At 40.8% G+C, this 25590-nt stretch overlaps 1 protein-coding gene across 1 annotated transcript in view; it reads left to right on the plus strand.

Moving 5' to 3' along the window:
• The first annotated feature begins 5192 nt into the window (after positions 1–5192).
• Positions 5193–25590, plus strand: part of TANGO2 (transport and golgi organization 2 homolog) — a 36306-nt gene continuing 15908 nt past the window's right edge. Inside the window, exons 1-5 of the mRNA XM_082491827.1 lie at positions 5193–5239; positions 14348–14469; positions 20136–20224; positions 22101–22220; positions 23250–23364. Of these exons, the coding sequence (XP_082347953.1) occupies positions 14414–14469; positions 20136–20224; positions 22101–22220; positions 23250–23364 (380 nt within the window). The 5' untranslated portion in view covers positions 5193–5239; positions 14348–14413. The remainder of the gene's footprint in view (positions 5240–14347; positions 14470–20135; positions 20225–22100; positions 22221–23249; positions 23365–25590) is intronic.

Below are 25590 nucleotides of genomic sequence, written 5' to 3' on the forward strand. Positions count from 1 at the left end.
CAGTCGAGCACTCGGCAACCGCCGGGCAGCACATCAACGAAAGCCCCTCGTCTCCCTCTGCCCGCCCCGCCCGCCGCGGCCCCGCCGGTGCCCGGCTCCCCCGCTCCCCCGCGCATTCTCCCGGCAGAGCTGCCGGGCTGCGGCCGCCTCGCCGCCGTCTCTCTCTCTCCCTCCCTCCCTCCCTGCCCACCGAGGCGAGGCGGCCCACGGGGTCGGGCCGGTTTTCCCCTCCCACCTCCACATTCCTATTTACAAAGGGTATCCAAGACCATCTTTGCCCAGCCGGGGGGGAAGGAGGGTGTAGCAGTCATTAACCCTTTTCTTGCATTTATCTCTCCTACTATGATTTGGGGCTGCGTTTTTAAGGCACGCGGGGGGGGGAGGCGGGGGTCTCCTCTCTACAGACCCTTTTCCCGCGCACGCCACGCGTAACCCGAGCGGTGACTCCCCTCACGCACCCGCTGCCGCCGGACCCGGACCCGGGCCCGCTCCCGCGCCTCAGCCTGCCGGCTCCCCCCGCCGGGGCAGCCCCCGAGGCCGCTCGGAACGAAGGTCCGAGGCCAACGCTGAAAAATGCGTGCTCTTCCCAAACCACAGCTACAAAAAACCAACCGCCCCGCCCGAGCGCCCCTCAGGAGCGGCCCAGCGGGCGCGGGCACAGCACTTCCCAGTCAGCCGGTGTCTGTACCGTCTTTCCAACTCTTTTCTTTTTCTTTTTTCTTTTTTTTTTTTAAGTGGGGCGTTATCATTCCTCAACATTCACACCTCGGGCGCGGAGGGAGGTACGAGCGGAAGGGAAGAGGCGCCCGCCCCATCACCACAGCCCCCGGCGGGCTCGGAAAGGTACCGCAGTCGCTGCCCTCTCCCGCCGCCGACCCATGCCTCGCGCTGCCCGCCTGCGGCCGGCACACAAACCAGCGCGCTGCTGCCGCGCCGCGAATTTTCCTATTGGTTAGTTCCTCTGCCATCGCGCCTAGCAACCAAAGCCTCGTTGGTGCGTTTCCGCCTCCCCCCGATCCGCTGACTGGCTGGTCGCTCGGCGCGGCATTGGCCGGCGGGACTGTCCGTCCGAGCGGGGGGGGGCTGGCGGTGGGGAGGGACGCGGCACGGAGACAGGGCAGCAGGGAGCTTTCTGTCCCGTTACGGGCTGTTGTGGCTTGGGCGGCACAGGGTTAATTTCTCTTTCAGTAATTTGCAGTAAGGTCTCTTCCAACGCTTGGGAAAACTGCATTTTTAGAAGACCCCAGTGTCTGAATTTGTGAAGATGTTTCCTTTATGGCCAGTTATGGTGTGCGGGTTTCAACGCCTCCGTGTTGTCGAGCTCTCCAGGTGCCGGGATGGGGAGGAGCGAGACCGGGCACTTGACCCAAGCTGGCCAGCAGGATTATTTCATACCGTGAACATCACATTCAATATAAATTAGAAAGCTTGCTGAGGAGTTCTCTCTCTTCTTTGATAGAATAATTGTCTCTTTTGGAGAGAACTTTTCACAAGGGCATGTAGTGATAGGACGAGGGGGAATGGCTTCAAACTGGAAGAGGGGAGATACAGATTAGATCTCAGGAAGAAGTTTCTCACTCTGAGGATGGTGAGCCCCTGGCCCAGGTTGCCCAGGGAAGCTGTGGCTACCCCATCCCTGGAGGTGTTCAAGGCCAGGTTGGACGAGGCTGTGAGCAACCTGGGCTGGTGGGAGGTGTCCCTGCCCATGGCAGAGGGGTTGGAACTAGATGATCTTCAAGGTCCCTTCCAACCCAAACCATTCTATGGTTCTATGATGGCTGCCATCCTGAGAACTTCTTGCCCCAGTGCCAGAGCCCTGAGCCCTTCCCTTGCTCCCAAAGCCATAACGTGCAGTGTCCAACATTTGCAGTCCGCTGCTGGGAGTGCACAACTTCTACTGATAGATTTGCCTGAGTATAATCCCTGTATATTTTATATTGTTATTGGGATCAATATGGGTTCTTGAGTATTATTAATGTTAATTATCTAGTCTTATTCTATTAAATCTGTTTATATTTCAACCCTTGGGTTTCCTTGTTTTTCCGAGTTCCCCTTCCCAGGTGGGGAGGGATCATCAGGTGATAGAATAATTGTCTAAACAATAAATTGTTGTGGGTTCTTCAAACCATAACACAGGGTGGGTACACAAACCCGCACAGGGCAGCCTGCAGGACAGCTGGAGGTGCTGTGTTCTGGGGAAACCAAACGGTGCTCTGCTCGGCTGTAGGCTGGGAGGTTCCAGGCCCAGCTCGGGTCTGAAATGACAGCTGGGACAGAAGGCTGGGCAGGTGCGCTGCTACCAGGTAGCACTGGCCCATGATCCCTATGGATCTGCCTAGCTTGACCTCTTCGCCATTTGCAGTGGTCTGTCATCCCTCAGCCTTCTTTTTGAATAGCTTGAGCTTCCTAAACCGCTGTTTTATGTCTTGGCATCTATCCCTTTTATTATTTTTATGTTCCTCCTTCAAATTATTTCTAGTGTTTCCCCAACTGTGGATGCCACAAGCAGTGTGGTGTTCCAGCACGACTCTCACCAGTGCCATGGACAGAGAGGGTATCGGTCCTCTGTCTTCCCTATATATTCTGTATTTTATACATTAAGGGATTACATTAGTCCAGTTTACCACAGTATTACCCTGAGAGGTCATGTCGAAACATTTATATATAGTAACAGCTAAATTCTTTTCTGAAGTACTTCCTGCCAAGCTAGCCCCCAGCCCCACATTCTTTATTTCCAGCTGTGTTTGCTAGCATTTTCTGACATTAAAAATGCATTTTAGTGGACTGGGATAGTTTAATTTGGCACATCAGATGATTCTGTAACTAATCAGTTGTGAATTATCCACTCATCTACTCAGCTACAGATTTTACTAGTAAAGACCTTGCATCATCTAGACAATTGATACCGACATCAAATAGGGTCAGAACAAGAACTGATCTCTAGAAAACTCTGCCTGGGTCACTGATGTCTCCTCTTTAGCAACTACTTTTTGAGGGCTCTCAGGGAGAAGATTTAATCAATTTAAGGTGTGCTTTACACATTCCATATAGCACGCCTTCCAGCACTTAAAAGGTAGAACAAAGTTTTTAAACAGATGTCAGGGCCATTTTAGTTTTTGAGACGAACTCAGGACAATTCTACAAGCTTTTCACCAAGCTCCTTGTTTTCTAGTTGATAGCCAGTACCACTCTCTTTACTGAAGATACTTAAAGTAGATACAGAATCACTGCCTACTTGGGATCAGACTACGCGAGTTTGACAAACAATGGGAGCTATACACAGATCCTCTAGGACAAGGTCGAAAAGGGACAACAATAACAAGCTGGTTTAAGCAGATAGGCAGAACAAAAAGTAGACACAGGACACACAAGGAAGAGTCTGAATGGCCACCAAATGCAGTATTCACAAATCCCTGCAGCAGGCTGTTTTTGTGAAGCCTCCTAAAAAACATTTTTAAATGACTCTGAGTTATTCTAACTTCCCATATGTATTAAAAATAATGAAAAAAAAATCAGTAAAAACTAATACCATCAAGTTTTAAGCCTATGGACAGTTTTCCTTTTCTTCTTCCCATGGACATAACTGCTACTGAAGGTATGCAGACCTGTTATCTGAATGGGTATTTTAATGGGTATCAAGCATAGAAGCTAAATAATCTTTGGTCACAGTGATGAATCTATAATCTGAGAAATAGAGTGACAGCAAAGAACAATAAATTACATTTAATGTGCATGCATTTTACCAATTTTAACGTAATGGAGAATAGTAGAGTCTTATAATTTGTCTACTTATTCATCAGATAACTGTTTCAAATAACAGCTCTGTACCTGAAAACATAAATATATTTTAGCTTTGTGCGTGTCAAGGTTGATATATGTAATAACTACATATATATTATTATGTTTCAAAAGCAATAGTACAAATAGTGATAATAATATTCTCACCCAGCAATTTTCATCAGTAGATCTCAAAAGACCTTGCGAAGGTCAACGATATCATCCTGTTGTTGACAATGGAGAAAGAAAGTATTAAGATGAACTTGTTCAATGTCATACGTGAGACCAGTGGTAAAGCTAACAACTGACTTCAGGTTTTCTGCATCCAGGATGAAAGGTTTTGCCTTGCAAGCCACGTTGCACTCTCGTATACCCCGGAAGTTCTTTTCGTTAGTGTTCCGTATCTTGTGTGTACTGTGTTCATCAGTGTTAGAATTTAGAAGAGCAGTCGAGGCTTTTCTGTCTTCCCTTAGAAGCTTCACCATAAAACATTTTTAATTTACAGGGTCCAGTGAAACCCTTTATTGCCACCTGTAAAAAAAAGTCAGAAATAAAGTTTGAAATCTTGTTTGAAAAACCCACGATTAAGTTAATATGTCAGTATGAAAGGACAAAGAGGTGGCACAGATCCAATCCCAGCCTAAGTCTGCAGATCTAAGTAAAATTACTAAATGTTTAATTATCAGCTCTGAACATGCTGTGCTTAATAACTGAAAGCAAATTTGACTTTGTCACTGTTTTCCTCAATCCTCAGGAAAGCTGTCCTGGCCTGAATTCATACCATTGTAAATTCAGCACTCAACAATTTTGAGGCCTTCCTGGAAGCAGTCTCTCCTGAAGGTCGTCACGTTAACATGCATCCCACACAGTGACCTTACCTACAACCAAACTCACTAAGATTGTCAACAACCCAGTGCTGGGTGTATGAGCCCTGAGGTATGAGCCCTTCAAAGCTCAGATCAGGCCTTTTATATTATTATGTCATACATTGAAACAAAACATACTGGAAACGGGCTGAGGCAGCTAAGCAGCAGCCCATGTACTATACAGTACCAGAGTGGACTTCTCCAATCCACTGTGGCGGACACGGATACAGGCCTGTGGTGAAGGTGACGTGCCTTCAGCACCCAGTACCGCCTCCTCTCCAGACACCCCAGGCCAGCTCCTCCTCACGCCCGGCGGCAGGCTTCGGGGCCGGCCAGGAGCAGGAGGCCGCGGCCCCTCTCATGGCGCCCCGCGACGCCCGGGACAAGGCGGGGAAAGCGAGCGAGAGATGCCCACCGGGCACCTGTGTGAGAGCCAGCCAATCACAGCTTGAGGAGAAGAGGCGGGGGAGCAGTCCGCCAATAGAACGCGGGGAGGCGGGGCGCCCAGAACCAATAGGGGCGGGCGTTGTTTTGAACTGGCTGCGCTCCCGGAAGTGGTGCGGTGGGGATGTGGTGGTGTCGGCGGTGCGCGCTGGGTGAGTGGGGAGAGCGCGCGCTCGGGCTTCCTCTGAGGGGCCGGCGGGGTCCTGTGGCTCGGGCCCATTCTCCTTTGCGGTCATGGCCGAGTCACCTCAGTCGGGCGCCCCTTCCGCTTAGCGCTTGGATGGGTGGGGTAGGGGCCGGGGTCAGAAATGCCCTTGAGTCGCCTCAGCTGTCACGAGTGGAGAGCCCGAGACCGCAGCGCTCCCTTCCCCCCCCCCCTTTTTTAGGGCTGCGCCCCTACCCTCACCCTACCCGGTTTAGGGCTGCCCCCCCCCCCCCCCCCCCCCCCCCCCCTTTAGGGCCGGTCGTCGTCGTCCTCCCCCTTTTTAGGGCTGGTCGTGTCGTGTCCGTCCCCCCGTCCCCCTCCGCCGCCCTTTTAGAACAGTGTTGTCGTCGTCGTCGTCGTGTCGTCGTCCCCCCCCCCCCCCCTTTAGCGCCATCGTTATGGCACGAAGGAAGACTCTGCTCCCGAGTGCTTTTTGCGCAATAAACTTTTTGTCGTGAGTTTATTCAACAGAACTACTGCAATATTTTAAAGTGTCAACTAACACTTGTTTTCTTTGGTTATGTGGTGGCATTTCATTGTTTTTCATTCTTGCGCTGGTGGTGGCCAGGTGGTACTTGTGTCACATATAACAGTTTGATAAAGCAATCGTTTTAACATAGGGTGACCCTTTGGTGGCAGTTTGTCAAGAAATAGTCATGGAAAGACACTGAAAACTACTGAAATTTCAGTTTGTAGGTATTGAAAACACTTGGTTGGATGGAGTTTTTTTGGGGAGAGATTTGTTTTGTGATTATATGTGTCCAAGAGGGCACAGGCTGCTCTGAGACACGTTTGATTACTAGCTTGCTCTCCTCTATGTATTGTGCTGCTTTTAAAAGTTAAAGTATGTAGCAGAAACTTGACTTTTCTTCAGTTAAATTCAGTAACTTCTAGTTGAGTTGTTTTCAGGTTTCCCATAGTTCTTAGCAGCAGTTTGACTGACTTGATTCTGGCTATGCAGAGATTCAAGTATCTCGGGTCTAACTGAAGCCAACTTGCAATCTATTTTCATTAGAAATACTCAGTTAATATTTTAAATGAAGTGGCTAAAGGGTGGGCTACTATTTTTCTCTGTAACTGTTCTGGTATGTTTGGCAATGCTTTGGTGCAGTTATGCACCTCTCTTGTTAACTACTTAACACTTGTTCCAGATTCAGAAATAGGATGTTTACCATCACAGCAACTATGATTGTGAAAGTGGAGAGGGCCAGACATATAATCTACCTGCAGTAACGTAGGTAGATTCGGACACTGGTGTTGCCCTTTTGAGAGTAATTCCAAGTGAACCTGCTGAAGGCCGATAATGAGCAGTCAAATTACTTATGGGTGTGTTTTTTTTTTAAAGAGCACATTCAAATTACAATTAAATAAGGAACTTTAACAGCAGAACTAACAAAATTCTGTTGTCTTTGCCTTCTGTCTCCTAGAAGGATTATTTGAACTCAAAGCTTTGGTTGAAGCTCCTCTTGTGTTGGCAATGTTCATTTTGTATCTGCTGTCCTGAAGGAAATGAATGTGTTTTTTCTTAAGTAAGGATACTTGCAGGACTTCTTTCATCTCCTTAACCACTGTGGGTTTGTGTTTTTTCTTGATCTCTTCCTCCCCCCAAGTCTGCAGTTTGTCTGTAACCCCACGGCCCCTCCAAGTTTTGTTCAGGGGAGGTAGTAAACTCAGAGTTACTGTAGATGAGGTGGGAAGAGTGGGAATAAAACCACACTTATATAAGTGATGATTGCAGCCCTTCTGTCACAGGAAGTTAAGCTTGAGAATATAAGACCAGCTATACTGGGTCAGGTGCAAGGTCCATACAGACGGGTATTCTTTCTCTGGGAGGGTCTAGAGGGAAGGATGTAAGAAAAGAGCAAGTATACATGATTCTTCCACTAAGTATTTCCTCCAACTACTTGTAACATTGGCTTTCTATGAATAAGAAATGGAAAACAGATTTTCTTGCCCTAAAAAAGTATTCCTAGGTGGTTCCTCACTGAAGAAAATCTAAGAATAGTGAAAGCTGAAAATAAGTCTTTGCCTGAAAGAAGACATCTAACAAAATACTCTGGGTCTGCAGGTCTGTGGCAGAAGAGAAGCTAGCACACTTGAGAAACTGGGGGAAAGTCTGTCTTACTCCATCCCTTGCAAATGTTTTTAAAACTTAGTGTTGTGAAAGGTGATGTTTACTGGCCTTTGTTTCCCTTGGGAGCTGTACAGTGGACTTAATCTAGTAAGATGCCAGAGAGAAATTGAGGACGTAAAAATAAAATCAGCTCATTAAACTTGGGAATGGCATGCACATTACATGCTGTTTTCTGTGTTTTCATAAGTGTTCTGCTTTGCATTGCTGTCTCTTGCAGTGAAGACTGACTCTTCACCTTGCTAGGGTTACAAACCTTAGGTTATTTACAAATCGTCTTTGTATAAAGCAACCTGAAAGGCATCAGATTATGGATCTATCTGTTCCCTCTCATCTTTATCTTTAATGCTTAGTATGAGTACACAAAGCAAGTGCAAAAGCAAGTCAGTAAAATACTTTAAAAAATGTGGCTGTGATACACTTTTCTGGGGGAAAAAAGTGGATTACTTTTAAAAACTAATCAAGTATCTCTTATTTTCTGTGATTTTAAAGTTCAGTGTAAAAAAAAAAAAAAAAAATCTCATTCCACTACTGAAAGAAAATGCATCCAATTTTATTCTTTTATGGGCATTTGAGGAGTGTAGTTCTTGGTTTCCTTTGGACAAATTCAAAAGAAACAGTAAAATAGTTTTAGATTCCACTGACCACAAGTTGTTGCTGTGGTACATAAAACTATCAGAATCCAGTGACTAATGATCTTTAGCTGTCTCTTAGGCTGCATCTAAACAACAGTTTTGGATCAGTTGAGAAGCAATGGAGATCGCTGTGGTAACTGACAGATGTTATTTATGATGCTTCATTTGTGAAAACAAAATACATAACAAATGGCTTCATTTTTCAAAGGCTGCTACTGGGAGTTCTTAAGGGTAGAATGGTTTTATGCCAAATTGTGAACTGATTGCTTCTAATCAACCAGATGATGGTAGAACCCTATGAAAAGAACATACACAATCTATCATGTTTTGGTCTCTTGATAGTCTCTCTAAACGCTACCTTATGCTGGCATGTATCCACTCAGGCTTTTAACAGATCGTTAAAACGAGCAAAACAACACACTGTACTGTCTAACAGAGTACAGAAGCACAGAATAAGAACGTTAGTTACTTTAATGTTATTTCCAAATCAGCAGTGCCATTTGGTTAATTACAGGATGTTTGTAATTCTTGTCAAGCTGGTTTGTATGTATTAGGCATAAGTTAGTCAGCAAACTAGAAACATATTACAGAAAAAGGAGATTGTTGCTATCATTTTATCCTCGATAACTGTTGTCTTATTGACTAGGAATAATCAAACTAGACTTTATAAAAGCTTATTATCCAGAGAGCATTAAGTCTTCACTGTCTCCACCTTACAGTAAGTTTTTTTTCCACCATTCTGCAGACCTTGTCATGTTGCATGGTATGCATATTCTGGCTTGTATTGTCTTCAAAAAAGAAAACCAGAGGGCATGTGTTGTGCCACAACTTAGTTTGTTTTGTTTTGTTTTGTTTTTAAACTAAACCACCTGCTGTGTCTCCAAGGGTAGTTCTGAAGACACATTTTCTGCTGAAATGGAGCTAGAAAGTCATCGAAGCTTTTGATCAATCTTTGTCCTTGCTGTAGGATCAAGTTGCAAGCATGGAAGCCAGTGCTGACCTAATCTTTTTCATCTTCTCGATTTGTGGAAGACTAGCTGAATGACGAGCAGGCTAGGAGTTCAGCACATCTGCTTTGGAATGGCAGCTCTGTGCACTATGCCTGTCTCATCCTCATAGTTGCAGCACGCTCTTTTATGTGATGGTGAGCTTGAAAGAATGACACTTGTATGAAGATTTTTTGATTAAATGATTGTGTACTTATCATGTCTATGACAGCCCCTCTTCAGTTCTTTTTCCCCTTCTTAATGTTTGTTAATTGTCTCAAATTTCAGAATATCCAAATTTGAGTCTGACTCGAAATTCTTCAATAAGAACACACTAAGGCTCCCATCCAGCCCTGAGTATAAAAACACAACAGGTGTTGCAAATGCAGTGTCAGCTTTGATCAGAGCAGATACCAAAATACATTGGTTGCCTCCTTTGTCAATGAAGTATCACTGCTATTTTAAGGGGTAGCTCTGTTTTAGCTGGCTTAAACACTTCTGTCTGAGTAACAAAAAAGGTTGGACTGTTTATATAGGACCTAGGAACACTTACACTTGTTTCAAGGCTGGCAGGTGCAGCCCAAGATAAATATTACTGTTTTGATATTTGGAGTTACTAAAAGCACAAATATAACTGTAATAACATCAGGCAGAGTTGATGGGGTGACAGAAGGATACTTCTGTCAAAGCAGTAGCACCAAATAATAACAAATACGGATTCTAGAAAGGCATCAAAGGGTTGAAAATATTTGTTGCCCTAGATAACGGTGGTGGCGAGTGTTACAAACATTCTGCTGCTGGTTTCTGACTGGCAATTTTTGTGTAAGCTTTATGTTGACCAGTAACTTTGCACAAACAGCTGTACTGCATTGATTATTTGAAGGGAACTCAATAAATCCGCTAATGGAACCTGAAATCTGTTTATTAAAATAGTAGTCTTATGAGTGATTGTCAACAGTTTTTTATTGAGTAATCCATTTAATTATTTGAAAGGACACCTAATGAATACTGGGAGCCATATCTCCATAGTCAGCAAGAGTAGTCAGTGACAGTTACCCATTAAAATTGTATTTTATATCCCTGCTTTCACCAAGTGCGTTTCTTTGCACTTTACAAAGAAAAAAAAAAAAAGGTTTAAGGACTACCTACTGTATTCATGCTGATGCTATAAATGGGTACCTCTCAATGGAAGATTTGAAGGGAATCTCTTCTGAGCTATGAGTGTTGTTTCTGAAATAGTCTGGCATGGCTTAATATTTATAAATGTCAATCTTGATGCTTACACTGAGGAAAAGGTGAAAAGAATGAAGCTATCATATGTCTGTCTTTGTGAAGTAGGGACCAGTGAACAATAATGTACGCTGCTATTCTAGTGTATTGCTTGTGCCATGAACCACTCTGTTAATGCATTTTATTGAATGTGTTTTATGGACATAAGTTCATTCTGATGGGCAGCCAGTAATATAGCTTTGATAGCAGAAGCTGTAGCCCTTTACCTTCCGAAGGATATGCAAAATTGTAATTACAGTGGAACTCTTTATTAAACAGAATTGCAAGTCACTACCTTAATTTTATAACAAGTTGCTCAACAAACAGGCAAGAAATTGCTCAATCAAGATTTATTTTTTTATATAGCTTTTTGGTACACTTCTTAAAGACAAAGTAAAGCTCTTTGAGATTATCTGTCCTTTATTTTAACAAACATAATCTGTCCATTTATTTGTGGGATTCCACAGAAGATTTTGCAATGTGAATTCTCAGAGCCATGCTTAGGATCAGTCTTGTGCTGCTGCTTCTTTTGCAAAGGCTTTTCCATTACTAATTCATATCCTTTTGCCATCATCTACGTGCCACATGAGTCACTGGCTAATGCTTGGCTCCGGTGGCTTTCTGGTTCAGAGTCAGAAAGTTTTTTTTCCCCTGTAGGCTGCAGTTTGGGGAGAAAAGGAAAAGATAAGATAAAACAAAGATTTGAACTGTAAAATTGAAATCTGCATAATTGAAATCACTAGCATGTGATAAACTTGCTTTTTTTGGTAGAAGTGCAACTAGCAGTAGCAGATCTGAGAATGTATGTTAGAGTTTACATGTTCAAAAATGTGACTAACATGAAAGAGTGCCTCTTCAAAATGCTCTTACCAGGTTTAGCTTTCCTAACAGCTGATGTTAAATATGTCTGTTAACAGAAAACTCGTTGCTTTTCCTTTTTGGTGCAGCAGTTTATTTGCATCTTTACAGTGTGGCTTATAAACCCAGCCTGCGACTCTGGGTGGGATACTGGGGGCTGAGGAGAGGGGAGAGCAGTTCTCTACAGAGCTCCCCATCTGCAGACCCTGGACTGGGAAGGAGGACGTCTCACCCAGCATTGAGCCTGGTGCAGCACAGTTGTTCATTGACATTCCTCCTGCTCCCAATTTTACGTTCAGTCAAGTTGTTGTCAAGGACGGAGCGCAGTTTCCATTTACTCGCGGAGCTGTCTGTGAGAAGATTGCCTGAGGAACACTACAGCAGCAATCAGTCAGCTAAAATAAACCTTTGCTCTCAGTTTGACATTTATTGCAGTGTTCTAAGTGTAATGTTGGGAGTGGGGGTTGAAAGGTCTCATCTGTCCTAATTTGAGTCTTTCATCAGTAATGACTTCAGCAAAAAGATTCTCTTTTTGAAGGGGGGGGGAATCTGCTGTTTGGTTTCTGTGTAGCCTGTGCACTGAGTTACACGAACAGTAACTGCTGTGAGATTTGCATCGTTTGGGAAAGAGGGGCAACTGTTATATGCCCCAACCTTGCTGAAGGCTTATGTTACATAGGATTGTGTGACCTTGAGAAGATTATTTGGGAGCCCAGTCTTCTAACGGGGAAAATCTGCCAGACGTAATGATAGCCCAAGTTCCTACAGTGAGCCAAGGTGTAGTTCATCCGCTGGGCTGGTTGGCTTGACAAGTGTTTGGTAGAGACCTGTTTGGAAGGTGCCGTAGAATGAAAAGAAGTGAATAATCCTCATGACTATGTTCTGTCTACACAATAAGCATGCTGCAGAGCCTGAGTCATTGAAGAAACCCGTCTTCGTGTTCTTCTGGGGAGAGAAAAATTACCAAACAGAAAAATAAAATTCCAATGAGAAGGCAAGTATCAAGAGGCACAGTAGGTCTGAAGGTGAGAGAAGGACGTAAAGCAAGACAAGAAGATTCTGGACTGAGACAAGATAAGGTTAAAAGAAAGGTAGCTGGTGCAGAATAAAGAATGATGTAATGTTCCAGAGGAGAAATCATGAATAAGAAGATCTGCAATTTAAATCTCTTCTGGAAGAAGAAATGGTATCCCGAATAAAGAAACTGAGGTAGGGTATGGCATACAGATGCTGCAAGGTTATCTGGACAGCAGCAGAAATTTAAAGTAAAAAAATGAGTAGAAAAGGTTTCAGAAATACCTAGAGTTGTGTTATGTTATCTGGAAATGGCACTGTGCTCTAGTTCATAAGCTGTCTGTTGCTCTAGGAAATTTCTGCTCTGTGATTTGAACTGTGACTGTAATTTTGTTTTGCTTCGGTTTCTTTTTAAGAGTTAGAGTTTAAAGCATGAACAGGTCAGTGTTATTTATGCTTGGTGACATAAAGCAGCTGGGGTACAAGATCCTGAGTTTTGTGAAAAGCTAACAAGATCTGTATGTAGATGGTCCAAGTCTTCCAGAACTGGTAGTTTGGTTGTACAAATCCAGTATAATTGCAGTCTATTGAAATTTCAACAATAGGCGTCTGAGAAGGGTAATAACACCTTCTTAAAACTGACTAGGTTTTCTAAATAAAGCTGGCTATGGATCTTTTTAAACACCTGGCTAGTAAATCAGTTATCCAAAATTCAAGTCTGCATTTTCAGTTTATGATTAATTTTTAAACTAGTTATTTTGGGCTTGACTTGTTAGAGGCGATGAAAGCTTACGGTGTGATTTAATTCTGTTTTCCTTTTGTCACAGAACAGAATTTGAAATATTTTGTAAGACAGAGGTATGCACACACACACTCCCTTTCACTAATTTGTGCCTCAGCGAGGTGTCAGGAGCGTTGCACCTATTTTGGAGTTCTTTCATTTCCTGCAACAGAAGAGTCTCTTTGCAGAATATGAGCTTGCAAGACTGAACTACTTGTGCCATGACAGCAACAGCAGGCTAAATAACTAGTAGTGCTGAACTGTGACTTAACAGGAGCCAGCAGCTCCTGGCAAGCTATTAATTAAAAAAAAAATCTGTATAAATGCTGTACTTGTAGCTCTGGTAATATGAAATGTAGTCAAGATCATCTGTTTCCAGGTATCTCTTAAGGTAAATGATGTGGAAATGTAAGAGCAAGAGGGATATTTTTTACATTTCTGGAAGTATAGTTAAAAATCTAACTTTTTGTACAGAGGTTGCTTCAGTCACTGGGTTGCTCAGATGGCCTTAGAGTTGTGGTGTTGAATTCTGCCTGTCCCCCTCCCCTCTTCGCCTACCTTGAAAACTCTTGCATGGAAAAAAAAGCTCTCAGTAGCAATAAAACATGGGTTTGTGTGGTTGGTTGATAACTTTCTTATAATTGCTTTAGTGGCCACAAAAAGTAAAAATCAAGCTGCAGTTTTATTACCAGAAAAAATTTAATTGGGGCAACACAAAATATTTGAAAGCTGTTGATGTGGTTTTGAAATAGAAAGCACATCTGTCATACCATCTGAGCGTGGCCAGAATTTTAAACATACCACAAGTGATGGAAACTAGTCATCAAAATGTACACTCTGGTCCAGTATATTTTTGTCTGTACCTGATGTTTTTCTTGATGGTAAACAATAATACTTTCTCCTGGACTTTCGTAATTGGTTTTCCTAAAGTATACTTTATTTACAGGTTTGGGAGTGTCTTTGGTTAGGCTTTTTCCAGCTTCTGGAACAGTTTGAGTTTTGTTTTCTCCTTTATTCTAACAGAAGCATTTTGCCTTACTTAAAATGGGGGGAAAAAAATAGTGGTACTTTATTGGTAATGAACAGATAATTACATAATATTCTTTCTTTCATGTATGTCTAGACTTTGTCAGTATTTGCCTGATGCTTGTTTCTTTCCTAAAAGTCTGAATTAGACAAGCATAACTTTGAAAGAAGTACCATAAGAATTTTGGTAGTAAACCATTCATTTAAACAAATCTGTTTTGGAAGTCCTGTTTTATTTATTTATTTTTATTGTGAGCTATTAGTGAGAACATTACAATCTTTAAGCTTCAGCTTAGAAGCAAGGTTATCTTTTTATAATTTGTGGTGTAATAGATAATCTTTATTTACTTTGTAGGCTATTACAGAATGACCTTGCACTGAGCCATTGTGGAAGAAGCAAGATTTAAACATCAGTTCTTCAATGTGTATCCTTCTATTCAAATTTGACCCCCGACCAGTTTCAAAAAATGCATACAGGTAAACATGGTTCTAGTAAAACCAGATTTGTTTCTATAATTTTTTTATACAATTTATTTTTGTAGCCAATGTTTGAATTACAAACTCAAGTCAGTATTACGTGTTCAATTATGCTTTTATAATGTTTAACTTCATGACTTTCCCCATCGGAGGAGTTACTGCAACCTTTTGAGAACATACTGTCTTTAGACTATGTCAGAAGACTTGAACTTTGTAATCATGGACTTTTTGCTGGTGATCTATCATGTGCTGTAGGATAAATCCCTTAAATATTGTAATACAGAGTTTGAAAGTCCTGCCTTCTACTGTATCATTTAAGCTAATGGGAATCGTGTTTGGAGCATCACAGCTGTAGCTGTACCCTTCTTTCAGTAGGGTAGTTACGTTTAGGGCTTTCAGTTTGAAACCGACAGTTTGAATTTAGCCTGGAGAGTAATGGGCAGACAGTAGAGCAAAAGTGTTGCAGTTATTAACCACTGTATTAACTTCTCCTCTGTTAATATGTGCTGGTCCAGTCTTGTAAGTCTAGAGAGCAGTACACTATGAGTCCAAAAGGTACTAATACTGAAATTTAACTGCTTATGTAGCTTCTGAGCTTCTGGTTAACTTTGAATTGCCACTTTGTCCTGTTTCCTCCAAAGGACAGTACCTTCTTTTTCAGAGCGTAGTTCACTGCTCTGCTCCATGTTACATCACAGCAACCACTGCTCATTCTTCCACTGCGTTTTTGACAGAACTGGCTAGCTTACAAATAGGTGCAGTTGCTTTTTAAAAGATGGCTAGATGAAGTCAAACTACCATAGAATCATGGAATGGTTTGGGTTGGAAGGGACCTTAAAGATCATCGAGTTCTAACACCCTGCTGTGCGCAGGAACGCCTCCCACTAGACCAGGTTGCTCCAAGCCCCGGCCAGCCTGGCCTTGAACACCTCCAGGGCTGGGGCATCCACAGCTTCTCTGGGCAACCTGGGCCAGTGCCTCACCAGCCTCAGAGTAAAGAATTTCTTCCTAATATCTAATATCCTCATATTTATTTATGCCTAGCAGTTTGCTTTTGGGACAAGGTGTACTTAAAGATCTTCAGTTGCTGTTTGTTCTATAATTAAGTACTTACAATTTCAGAAAATTCTGGAAATCAAATCTCACTGCTTTCAAATTGGTTATACTCCTGTATCAATGTAAAACAAGTAGTGCTGTGAACTGGAGAATAAGGAACTTTTAGTAAGTGTCCTACCCTTTCTGCTCCCCCAAATCTGCTTGCAATTAAAATTTTAGGTAATAAACTAACAGTCATATTAAAATTTTAGGTAATTAAAAATAAAATTTAATTAAAATTTTAGGTAATAAACTAATAGTCATTTGTATGAAATCTTTAGCCAAAAGCTGAAGACATAGTAAGCATCCATGCTTCTAGGTAAGTTTTACTGGATGTGTTGATGTCATACAGTGAGTTTCCCAAACTTTAAACTTCTGTAATAATTTTCTGTCTCATTACAGCCCTTATTTTTAAAAGTTCATACCCAACATCAGTATCTTTGTGTACATTCTGTATGTAATAGAAAGATAACGCTTCGAGGCAGTAAGAAGACTAGAGTTCTATTGGTTTCTGTATTTTTACGTACTGTATAGGTTCCATATTACTTTGTGGGGTACAAGTATTGGTATTCATCCAGAAACATCAGAGTCTGTGTGCTCAGTAAATCATTCTGCCTTTCATTGACTTGTTTTTCTGCCTTTTTGTATTGAGAAGCAGATGCCATTCTATAGAAAGAAAGGAAATGGGAACCGAAAAGTCAATTGTCCATAGAGTGCATTCCTTTCTGCATCTGGAATCTGCCTAAAAAGGGGTTTTGTTTATGATGTGACTGGTGCTGAATTAATATATCCATTTATTTGGTCTAACTTTCTTTGTGTTGCTAGTTAGCAAAAGACAGATTCATCAATTTGATGCCTCTTGGGAAAATTCTTTGGATGTAAACTGTAGTTGCTTGCCAAGTGCACTTTCTGCCATGATCAATATTTAAAAGTAAAACTTACAGCAGTTTGCTTGCTATAAAAAATTGCATCAAGATTGAAATTATTGATTTATAGCAGAAAACAACTTGCTATCAGTGTCAAAACAGGAAAACACTTTTGAGATGCTCTGGCCCAAATTCAGGAATATTTAATTGTATTTAACTTTCTCAGTACCTTTTGTTAAGCGATGTCTTGTTCTATACCTCTGAGAGAAATTACTCGGAGCCATCTGTTTTGTTGATAAGTGCCAGACCACAGTGTTCCTGGTGTCAGATTTTTAACATCGGATACATAACTCTAGTCCCCTTTTTTCCTTAACACACCATAACTAAATCTTTTTGCTTTTCTTTATTAGGGAAAATGTTGAAGTTCTTTCTTCTTAACTTGTTCCCAAGGATTTTTCTCCTCTGCCTTAGCTTTCTGAAGGACGTAGGTCTGAGTATCAGTTGGGAATGGTAGCCAGCCCTCCTAATTCTCTGAACAGTATTCGAGCCATTAGACCAAGCTGGACCTCTCGATACTAGTCTCTTGCTAAGTGCAATTTCTCGTGACACCTCAGGTGTGTTACACTGTGCTATAGCTCTGTTTATTTCACGGTGAGGTATTGGAGCAGTTTTCCCAAGCAAAAGGGGATTCCTGCAGACATACTATGCATGCATACAGGCATCTACAATTACTTTTTTACTATTCTCTACTTTGCTTTCTGAACTTCCCTGCAAAATCATCTCTTCATTAACACAATGTTTTAAAATGTGATCATGAGGTGGCAGTTGCACATTAGAAATACTACAGATAAAGCATGGTAATCAGCTATAGAGAAAATAAAGGCTGACACAGAATCGCAGAATGGTCAGGGTTGGAAGGGACACTTCAATGCATCCTTCCTTTAAGGAAGATGCTTAGTATTTTGCCCAACAAAGTCAGCATCTGTTGGAAAGCACATCTCTAACTAAAAGAAATTGTCTAGGCATTAAAAGTTGAAAAAACAAACTGCATATCATTGGCGATTTTCTTGTAACCAATAAACTTTCTCAAACTAAAACATGTTCTCTGTAACGCTTAGGAGAATTTTCCATCCAGGTGTACTTTGGTTCCTAGAGTAGTACACTGGCCAGTTTTCATGAGCACCTAATTAAGCAAAAAGCTTACAGTTCGCCTTTGTGATACACTGATGAATCTACCTTCCTGTACCCTTACAACTTGCTGTTCTTCCCTTTTTCTCTGTGTTGTCTCCACAGGCTTATTTGTAGTAAAGTTTAGTGCAGTGTAACAAGCACTTTACTGTAGCCCATTATTATTGTCAAAGGTAACATTCTGCCTTTACATATTTCTGAACTATACTGTGCTTGTCTTACAAATAAATACATGTTTCAAGCTTCAAAGCTATAATCACAGAGTCTTTTTTTTATGGAACTGAATTACATTGTAGGAAATTGCTTTAATGGAATGATTTCTCATGTTTTCATCTCTCTGCCTCAACATTAAAATAAATCTCAATATGTAAATCCTAATATAGTTGAATTATTTTAGCTATAAAAATAGCTGAATAGGCTTTTTGCAATTTATTAGAGGATGAGGGTCACTTAATATTGCTCCTTTTCAGTATGATTATGTTTAATAAAAGACAAAATGAAGATGTTTTGATTATAGCAGTCCTGTATACTAGCCTTGTGCTAAATTTAGGAGTCTGTGTATTAAACTCGAGATGGGAAATGTTCAATCACACCAGAAAGGCTTTGCTTATTTTTAGTTTTTAGATACTATAAACAAAACGTGGTTTCACGTCAAGAATTATTGAAGGCAAAATATAATCAGAGCTTCAGGAAATGAGAAATGCACTTCAGCCAAACTATTTTTTAACAGTGGAGATGTTTATTTAAATAAAAAGCTGTAAAAGGAGGATGCGTGCTGTAAATGGAGAATATTCAAGCAAGATGGCAGAAATTTGGTAAGCGAGCTGAAAGCTTGTAGATTGTAGACTAGAATCGGCTACAAGAAGAGAAATAATGCAAGTCTGAAAGACCGATATTATGATTATTTGGCATTGGAAAGATAAAAATCTACACATGCTGTGCTTTCCAACAGATGCTATCTTTGTTTGGCAAAATACTAAGTATCTTCCTTACAGGAAGGATGCCGTTGAAGGGTTCGCCTTTTCTATTTTCTCTATAGCTGATTACAATTACAAAAGGGAGTACGCCCAACAAGTTGCTTTGTTATAATAACTTCTGCTGGATGAAATGGACAGAGAAATAGCTTTTGCTTTTCAAAGGCCAAGAACTGAGACTGTTCTGAATTCCTCAGAAGCTGTCTGGCAGTACTGACTCTTTAAATCTTACCTGCTTTACATTCACAGCCTGACTGGCTTGAACTGGTGTTACTGTTGAATTTGACTGATCTGTATTGCTGCCAAGCCTGGAACTTTTCAGGGAGACCTTTCCTATCTTGTATGTCCGCTGCTTTTTAAGCATCTTGTCAAACTTGGTCTTTCAATTCTGCAGGTGCCACTTACGATAATTATTAAAGTACAGAGCAGAGGGAACCAGGCATAGCTAGCAGAATTTTCTGTCGCTGCCGTTTCCTAATAGTGCCTGGTGGTTTTAGATATCTGTTTGTTTTCTAAAATAATCACATTTTAGATGGCACGTGAAGAGCTGCTGCAACACGCTTTTTGTTAGGACAGCCCTTGGTCTAGCAGAGTGATGCGTTTATTTCTAACTATAAATCATGGATTTCATCCAGCAGCATTTTTCAATTGCATATTATTTTTCATAACTTCTTCCTACCTCCTGAATGTGTATCCTCCAGGGCTGCTTGTAGTTTCTCTGCTTCGAGGGCTGACTCTCATTAACTGTTCAGCTATTTTGTCCTACTGTTCTGGTAGAACTCAGATTATGCCAGCAACTACACATGCGCAAAAAAAAAAAAAAAAAAAAAAACAACAAAACAAAACCAAAAAACAAACAAAAAAGTAACCCCAAACCAATAAAAAAATGGGGTAAAAAACCCCACCAAAATACTTCGATTGTTACAAAACCCCATGCCTTTCCCCTTTACTTCTCTGCCTCCTTCAGCATGCTGTCATTTCTTCAAACGAATTTCAGTGGTGCTGGACCTTTGAGACTGTCGCAAATTTGTCTCTGTTCTGGGTACTTGCAGACAAAAACATCTGACTTGTATCTTTGAACCACATAAATAGAGTTTTAGGTGTTAGATTAAAAAATACCATGACTTCATGATCCTAAGTAGTGATCCAATAAAAACACTCTCATGCTTCAGATACTTTTTTTTTTGTTACCTGTAAATCTGTGGGTTACCTTTACGTTTTCTTTAATTAAGCTGTAATTTCACATGCTGAGGAATCTTAAGATTGCTAATGCAATCTTAATCTCTTGCATTGGAAGTATTCTTTGAAAATGACAGCTGCCTCGTTCATGTAACAAGATAGACTTGCTGAATGTCTCAAGACAAAGAGAGAGAAGGCTGCTGTCAGATGTCGTTCGACCTTTACACTGAGTGATAAAGGTGAGATGAGAGGATAAAGGATGGTTTCATACTTAATGCTGTGGCAAGAATTGGATTCTGTTCCTTCCTGCACTGTGAGTTCCTATTTGTAAGTAATAGTATCCTTTTCCTCTTGTGTTCTACAGGCTTATTCTAGCAGCTAACAGGGATGAATTTTACCACAGACCATCCAAATCGGCAGATTTTTGGGACAGCAGCAATGAGATCCTTAGTGGTATGTATGTCGTCTTGGTTTGAGTGGTTTTCGTACAATTTATAAGGGAATTATTGCCTGGATTTTTTGTTATTGGGTGGTGGAGTTGCATTTCTAATAAGTATATACTTCTTCCCTGTACTTCTGGGGAAACCATGTCAAAAGTTTGAAAGATGAGTTGTGCTATTATTGTCTTATTTGAGTTTTAATATCTCGTGAGTTTTTTCCCGGTTTAAGTTCTTTAACTGATTTCAGTCCAAGCAGTGCAGTTAATTTGTCCATCACAAACGATTACTTTGTCAGATGCACTGAAATACTGTGGAATTAGTTATTCCACAGACTCATTGTCTGTAATAGTGACTTGAAATCATTAAACCGAGCCTCTAGAAGGCGAAAACTTTCTCATTTCATATCGGTTAATAGTTTATAGGCTACAGAATAATTTTAGTTATTGATCCATCAGTTTATTAGCTTTTGTGTCTACGTTTTGCTAAACTGATAGTACGGTCACTCAGCTGTCTGGTTCCCCTTTGTAGGGAATGTATCTGTCGTCGTTTTTAAGTATAATGAATACTTCTGCATTTTTTCAGACACAGAAATGAAGCTCTGGAAGACAAAACATTGTTTAAATGCAAAATTTTGACTTTGCAAATACTCTTTGCTGATGCCGTGTGTTACTGTCATTGGCAAGGAGGGCTGTGAGGACAAGTTGCTTGCACTGCGCTTCAACTCCTTTGCTTCTGAAGTTCTGGCTGACGTTTCTGTGTTGTGCCAGACTTTCTGGATGCTGCTTCCCCTGCTTATGTAGCAGTTCAAAACAAACAAACAAAAAGCTATCCTGAAAACTGAAGGGCCCTGAATTTTTGCCTTTTGTAGCCTTTCCAGCTCTGTCCATATTTGGCATAAGAAACTGGTATCTTCTCCATCTGGGGGTGTGTCTGTGGAGATCCCATGAATAGATGCCTTTGAGTTAGTAAAGTTATCTCAAATGAAAGCAGCAAGTTGAACCAAAATAAATCAAATTTATTCTTTGTGTGACTTAAAAATGAAAAAAATATTTTGTGCTTACAGCAGTTTTGGAAAACATGACTTGCTATATGTTAATCATTGGGCATTGGTCAACAAAGCTGTATGTTTTTCTTTTGTGTCGCTTTCAGTTAAGGTAGAGAACGGTAGTAAAATTGTTGTGTAAAGATGTGATATGGCTAAATTTGGTATTGAAGTTTTGGATAACAAAGAAAGAAAGAAGTTCCTGAATGAGGATCCAAAACCTGTTCTTTTGATTTTCTAATGAAAGTTATCTTATTACATAATGATTCAGAATTAAAACAGTGTACCTGTTCTATTTTTGCCATTAAATGCTTGCTGGTTAACATGAGCTCATTACAAATAGGTAGCAGGGATGTTTTTTTAAATTGTACTGTCTTTCAAGAGATTTGGTTGTGGGCTTCACTTTTGTGGGTAAATTACTGTTACCGGAGTCCAAGATCTTTGTCAGTTACCTGCCCTATTGTAAATTTTTCTGGTTACCTGTGAACTTAAACTTCCAAATAACATTAATCTGAGATTTGCTTTTGAGCTAACAAGTATTCTGAGCTCACGTAAAGTTTTATATGTATTTTAGCATATAGGCAAAGGTTATAATTTTGCTTTTACATTTAATTTTCTCATTATCTCTCATCTGTTATTGCAGCAGCTTGGGAAATATTTGATAGTGCAGAGTTGGAGGGTGGGTAATTTAAGTGGGCTTACCTCACTTGTCCAGGAAGACAGTCTTTTACGTACTGTGTTTTATCCAGCCTGACCAAGACTCAGGACTTGCATTAAGAAATTATGATTTAAGCTTGAGATTTTTTTTAAATTAATCTAATAGCCTAACTCTTACTTATTCCATTAGGTCTGGATATGGAGGAAGGAAAAGAAGGTGGGACGTGGCTGGGAATCAGTAAGAAAGGCAAGATGGCAGCCCTGACAAACTATTTGCAGACAAAGATTGATAAAAATGCAAAAGGAAGAGGTATGAAGGAGTAAAAATAAAAAAAGAAGAAAACAGACAAACAAGCCCTGGTGGCCCAGTAAAATAGTGATGATTGCAGTATTCTTTTTTTTTTTTTTTTTTTTTTTTAACACCACTTTATGGACAAATTAAATGGTTACATGCTGTAAACAGAATTTGTGAATTGATGAGTTTGAATACCTGTGTGGGGAGCTTGACTTGGATAGTGATTTCTAATGAAGCAGGTGAAAGTAAAACAAGATGCAGTGCTGAGAGCCTGAAGTTACGTTCAGACAAGAAATGCAGCACTAACTGTCTTCTCTTGAAAGTAATTCTAATTAACAGTCAGAACAACTAGACAAGCATCGAGATAGATTTAGATTACAGTAGACTTTTTAAAATGTGTATGTTCTTGTACAAACACCTAAGTCAGGGAAACAATGCAACTTGGATTATGCTGGAGGTTAACCTAAAAGATCATTGTAGTCTCCTCTCCCCTACACACTGATAAATCAGAGGAGCAGAAATAATAGGAAAAAAGCTCTTCAGAAAGAGCACATCTGTGGGGTTGGTTTTTTTAGTAAAAATAGGTCTGTTTGTAACTGTCATATGGTACTGCATTGGGAATACATTGCAATGGCAAAACATGTTATACAGAGAAACAAATGAACCATGTAATTTGTATTTCATTTTATGGTCATATATCAGGGAAATGAAGCAAGACAAGAAATAGTTCAGCAAGGTGGGAGGAGAGGAAAGGCACATCCAGTATAGAATAGTTAGTAAATATGAATTCAGTAGAAACTTTGATCAAGAGCTTTTGACTGAGTTCTTCAGTGTAAAAGACAAGCTCTTAATATGAACGAGATACAATGCTGTAAGGCTTTTAAAGACTGGCTGGTTGTTTGGTTGATCTTTTTATTTATCCCCCTCCCTCCCCGTTATACCCTGTTGGTAACAGGAATCTTGTGTCTTACTGTTTGTTTTACCAAACCTGTCAGAATAGTGAGTTCACGCATACAAGTTGCTCTATGTACTTCTCTTTCTTAGGTGCTCTTGTAACAAACTTCTTGACTGCAGATCTGGACAGCTACTCTTACTTGAAGAAAGTTTCAGTAGAAGGACATCTTTACAATGGATTTAATTTATTAGCAGCTGACTTGAAGTAAGTCTACAAAACATCACAGTTCAAATGTCAAAGGGAGAAAGATAACAGCAGTGACATACCTATGCTGCTTAGCACAGAAGTGTAACAGTATAGAAGCCTGTCACAAACTAAAGCTAGAGCTCTTTTTTGTGCTAATTGGCATGTAAGGTCCTAATGTTGCTCTAGTCATAATTTCCTTTGTTATTTTTTTCATCTTCCAAACACTGGAGAGCTATCTTGTATTCTAATCATTGCTTCCCGCAAAACATCTTGCGACTCTTTCCCTAATAGGTCATAGTCAATCTTTACCCTGAAGGCTATGTGGCTTGTGTTTTGGAGAAAACAAAACTTTGGCTCTATAATTTTTCAGAATTTGTTTTTTTCCTCTGAGAGGTGGCATGCTGTGGCAGGATTAGAGCAGCTGAAAGCTTTCAGGCTATTATTTCTGTCAGAGCGGCTGTATCATTAATCGTTGCTTAATCTTTGCTGCAACATTAAAAAAAAAAAATCAGTATGTAACAAATACCTTATTTTCTTCAAGTTTCTGTAGCTGAAGAAAGAACCTCAGATACTTGATTATAGCCAGTGAAGTTGGCACAATCCTTTCCACTGCACATGCATGTGTGCGTGCACAAGTATATATGCAGATTTTTCCTTGCATTATACCTGATCCAGAAGAATGGAAATCCAGGGCTAAGTTATCTCCAGACTATGTATCAATTCTCAGCTAGATGCATACTTCATGACCATAAGCAGGTATAAATTGCCAAGAGCGAGCACACTACTGCTTTGGCACACCTTCTGCAGAAGCATTAATCTTATTAGACAACCTGATAGTGCAGGGCTTTCCCCAGTCAGATTTTCTGCATGTTTCTGGGAAACCACATACACTTAAATCAGAAGGTCACAGTGTTTACTGTTTTCAGTGAAAATAATTTCTAGCACTCTATCACTAACTGGCCCTATGTTTATATTTTTCACTTTCTGTATTAGACCACTTTCATCTGGTGGTTCAGACTTATCAGTCATTTCTGCCCTACTCTCCCACTTTCCAGCAAGTGTTTTGTCATCTTTTTTTTTTTTTCCTGCCAGGCTATTGGTTTTCATTTTTTTAATTTGGTATGTTATGGTGGGATAGTGAAACGAGACATGATTTAAGTCTAAAAGGATGAATACAGAAAGGCAGACATGTGCTACCTGTTGAAGATACCAGGAGTGTATTTCTGCTTGGTCTGCCTGCTTAGAAGTAAACACATAGGTTATGTTTCCAGAAGTTTAATCCAGCAGCAGGTTAGGCAATTACAGGGTTTTCTGCTTTTCTGTTATTTTTACTCTATACTTTACTTTAAGTTTATTATAGCATCAGAGACTTTCCAAAATTTTCCTGCTGCTTAAATTAATTTTTACCATGGTCAGAGGATTTGACTTCTTGTGCTCTCTGCTGGTAGAATGGTTTGGGTTGGAAGGGACCTTGAAGATCATCGAGTTCCAACCATCGAGTGGCTTAGCAATTTTATCCGCCAGTTCCCTCAGGACCCACGCACATGTCTCATTAGGTCCCATGGATTTGTGCACCTTCAGGTTCCTTAAATGGTCTCAAACCTGGACTTCTCCTACAGTGGGTGGTCATTCTCCCAGTCCCTGCCCTTTCCCTCTGTGACTTGGGCGGTGCGGCTAGAGCCCTTGCCGGTGAAGACTGAGGCAAAGAACTTGTTGAGTTCTTTGGAGACTTCTCCATATCCTGGGTAAGCAGGTCTCCTGTTTCCTTGGGAGAGGGCCCGTGTTTTCCCTAGTCTTCCTTTTATCACTGATATACCTGTAAAAGCTTTCCTTGTTGCTCTTGATGTCCTTGGCCAGGTTTAATTCTATCTAGGCTTTAGCTTTCCTAGCCTAATACCTGGCTGCTTGGACAATTTCTCTGTATTCCTCACAGGCTGCCTGTCCTTGCTTCCACCCTCTATGGGGCTTCCTTTTCCTTTGAGATTGTCCAGGAGCTCCTTGTTTATCCATGCAGGCCTCCTGGTGGTTTTGCCTGACTTTCCCTTTGTTGGGATGCATCACTCCTGAGCTTGGAGGAGGTGATCCTTGAACATTAATTCATGTTGCTGCCTGGCTAGCTTTCATGAATTAGAAGGCTATCTGTAACTGAAAAGATAACAGAAGAAATAGTCTTGCTGTGTTTTCAAGCAAACATGATATTCAAGGTGTGGCCTAGCAAGCAGTAAGTAAGTTTGAGGGTTTGTT

This window comes from Vanellus vanellus, assembly GCF_965231255.1.
Source record: "Vanellus vanellus genome assembly, chromosome: 16".
Classification (NCBI taxonomy): domain Eukaryota; kingdom Metazoa; phylum Chordata; class Aves; order Charadriiformes; family Charadriidae; genus Vanellus; species Vanellus vanellus.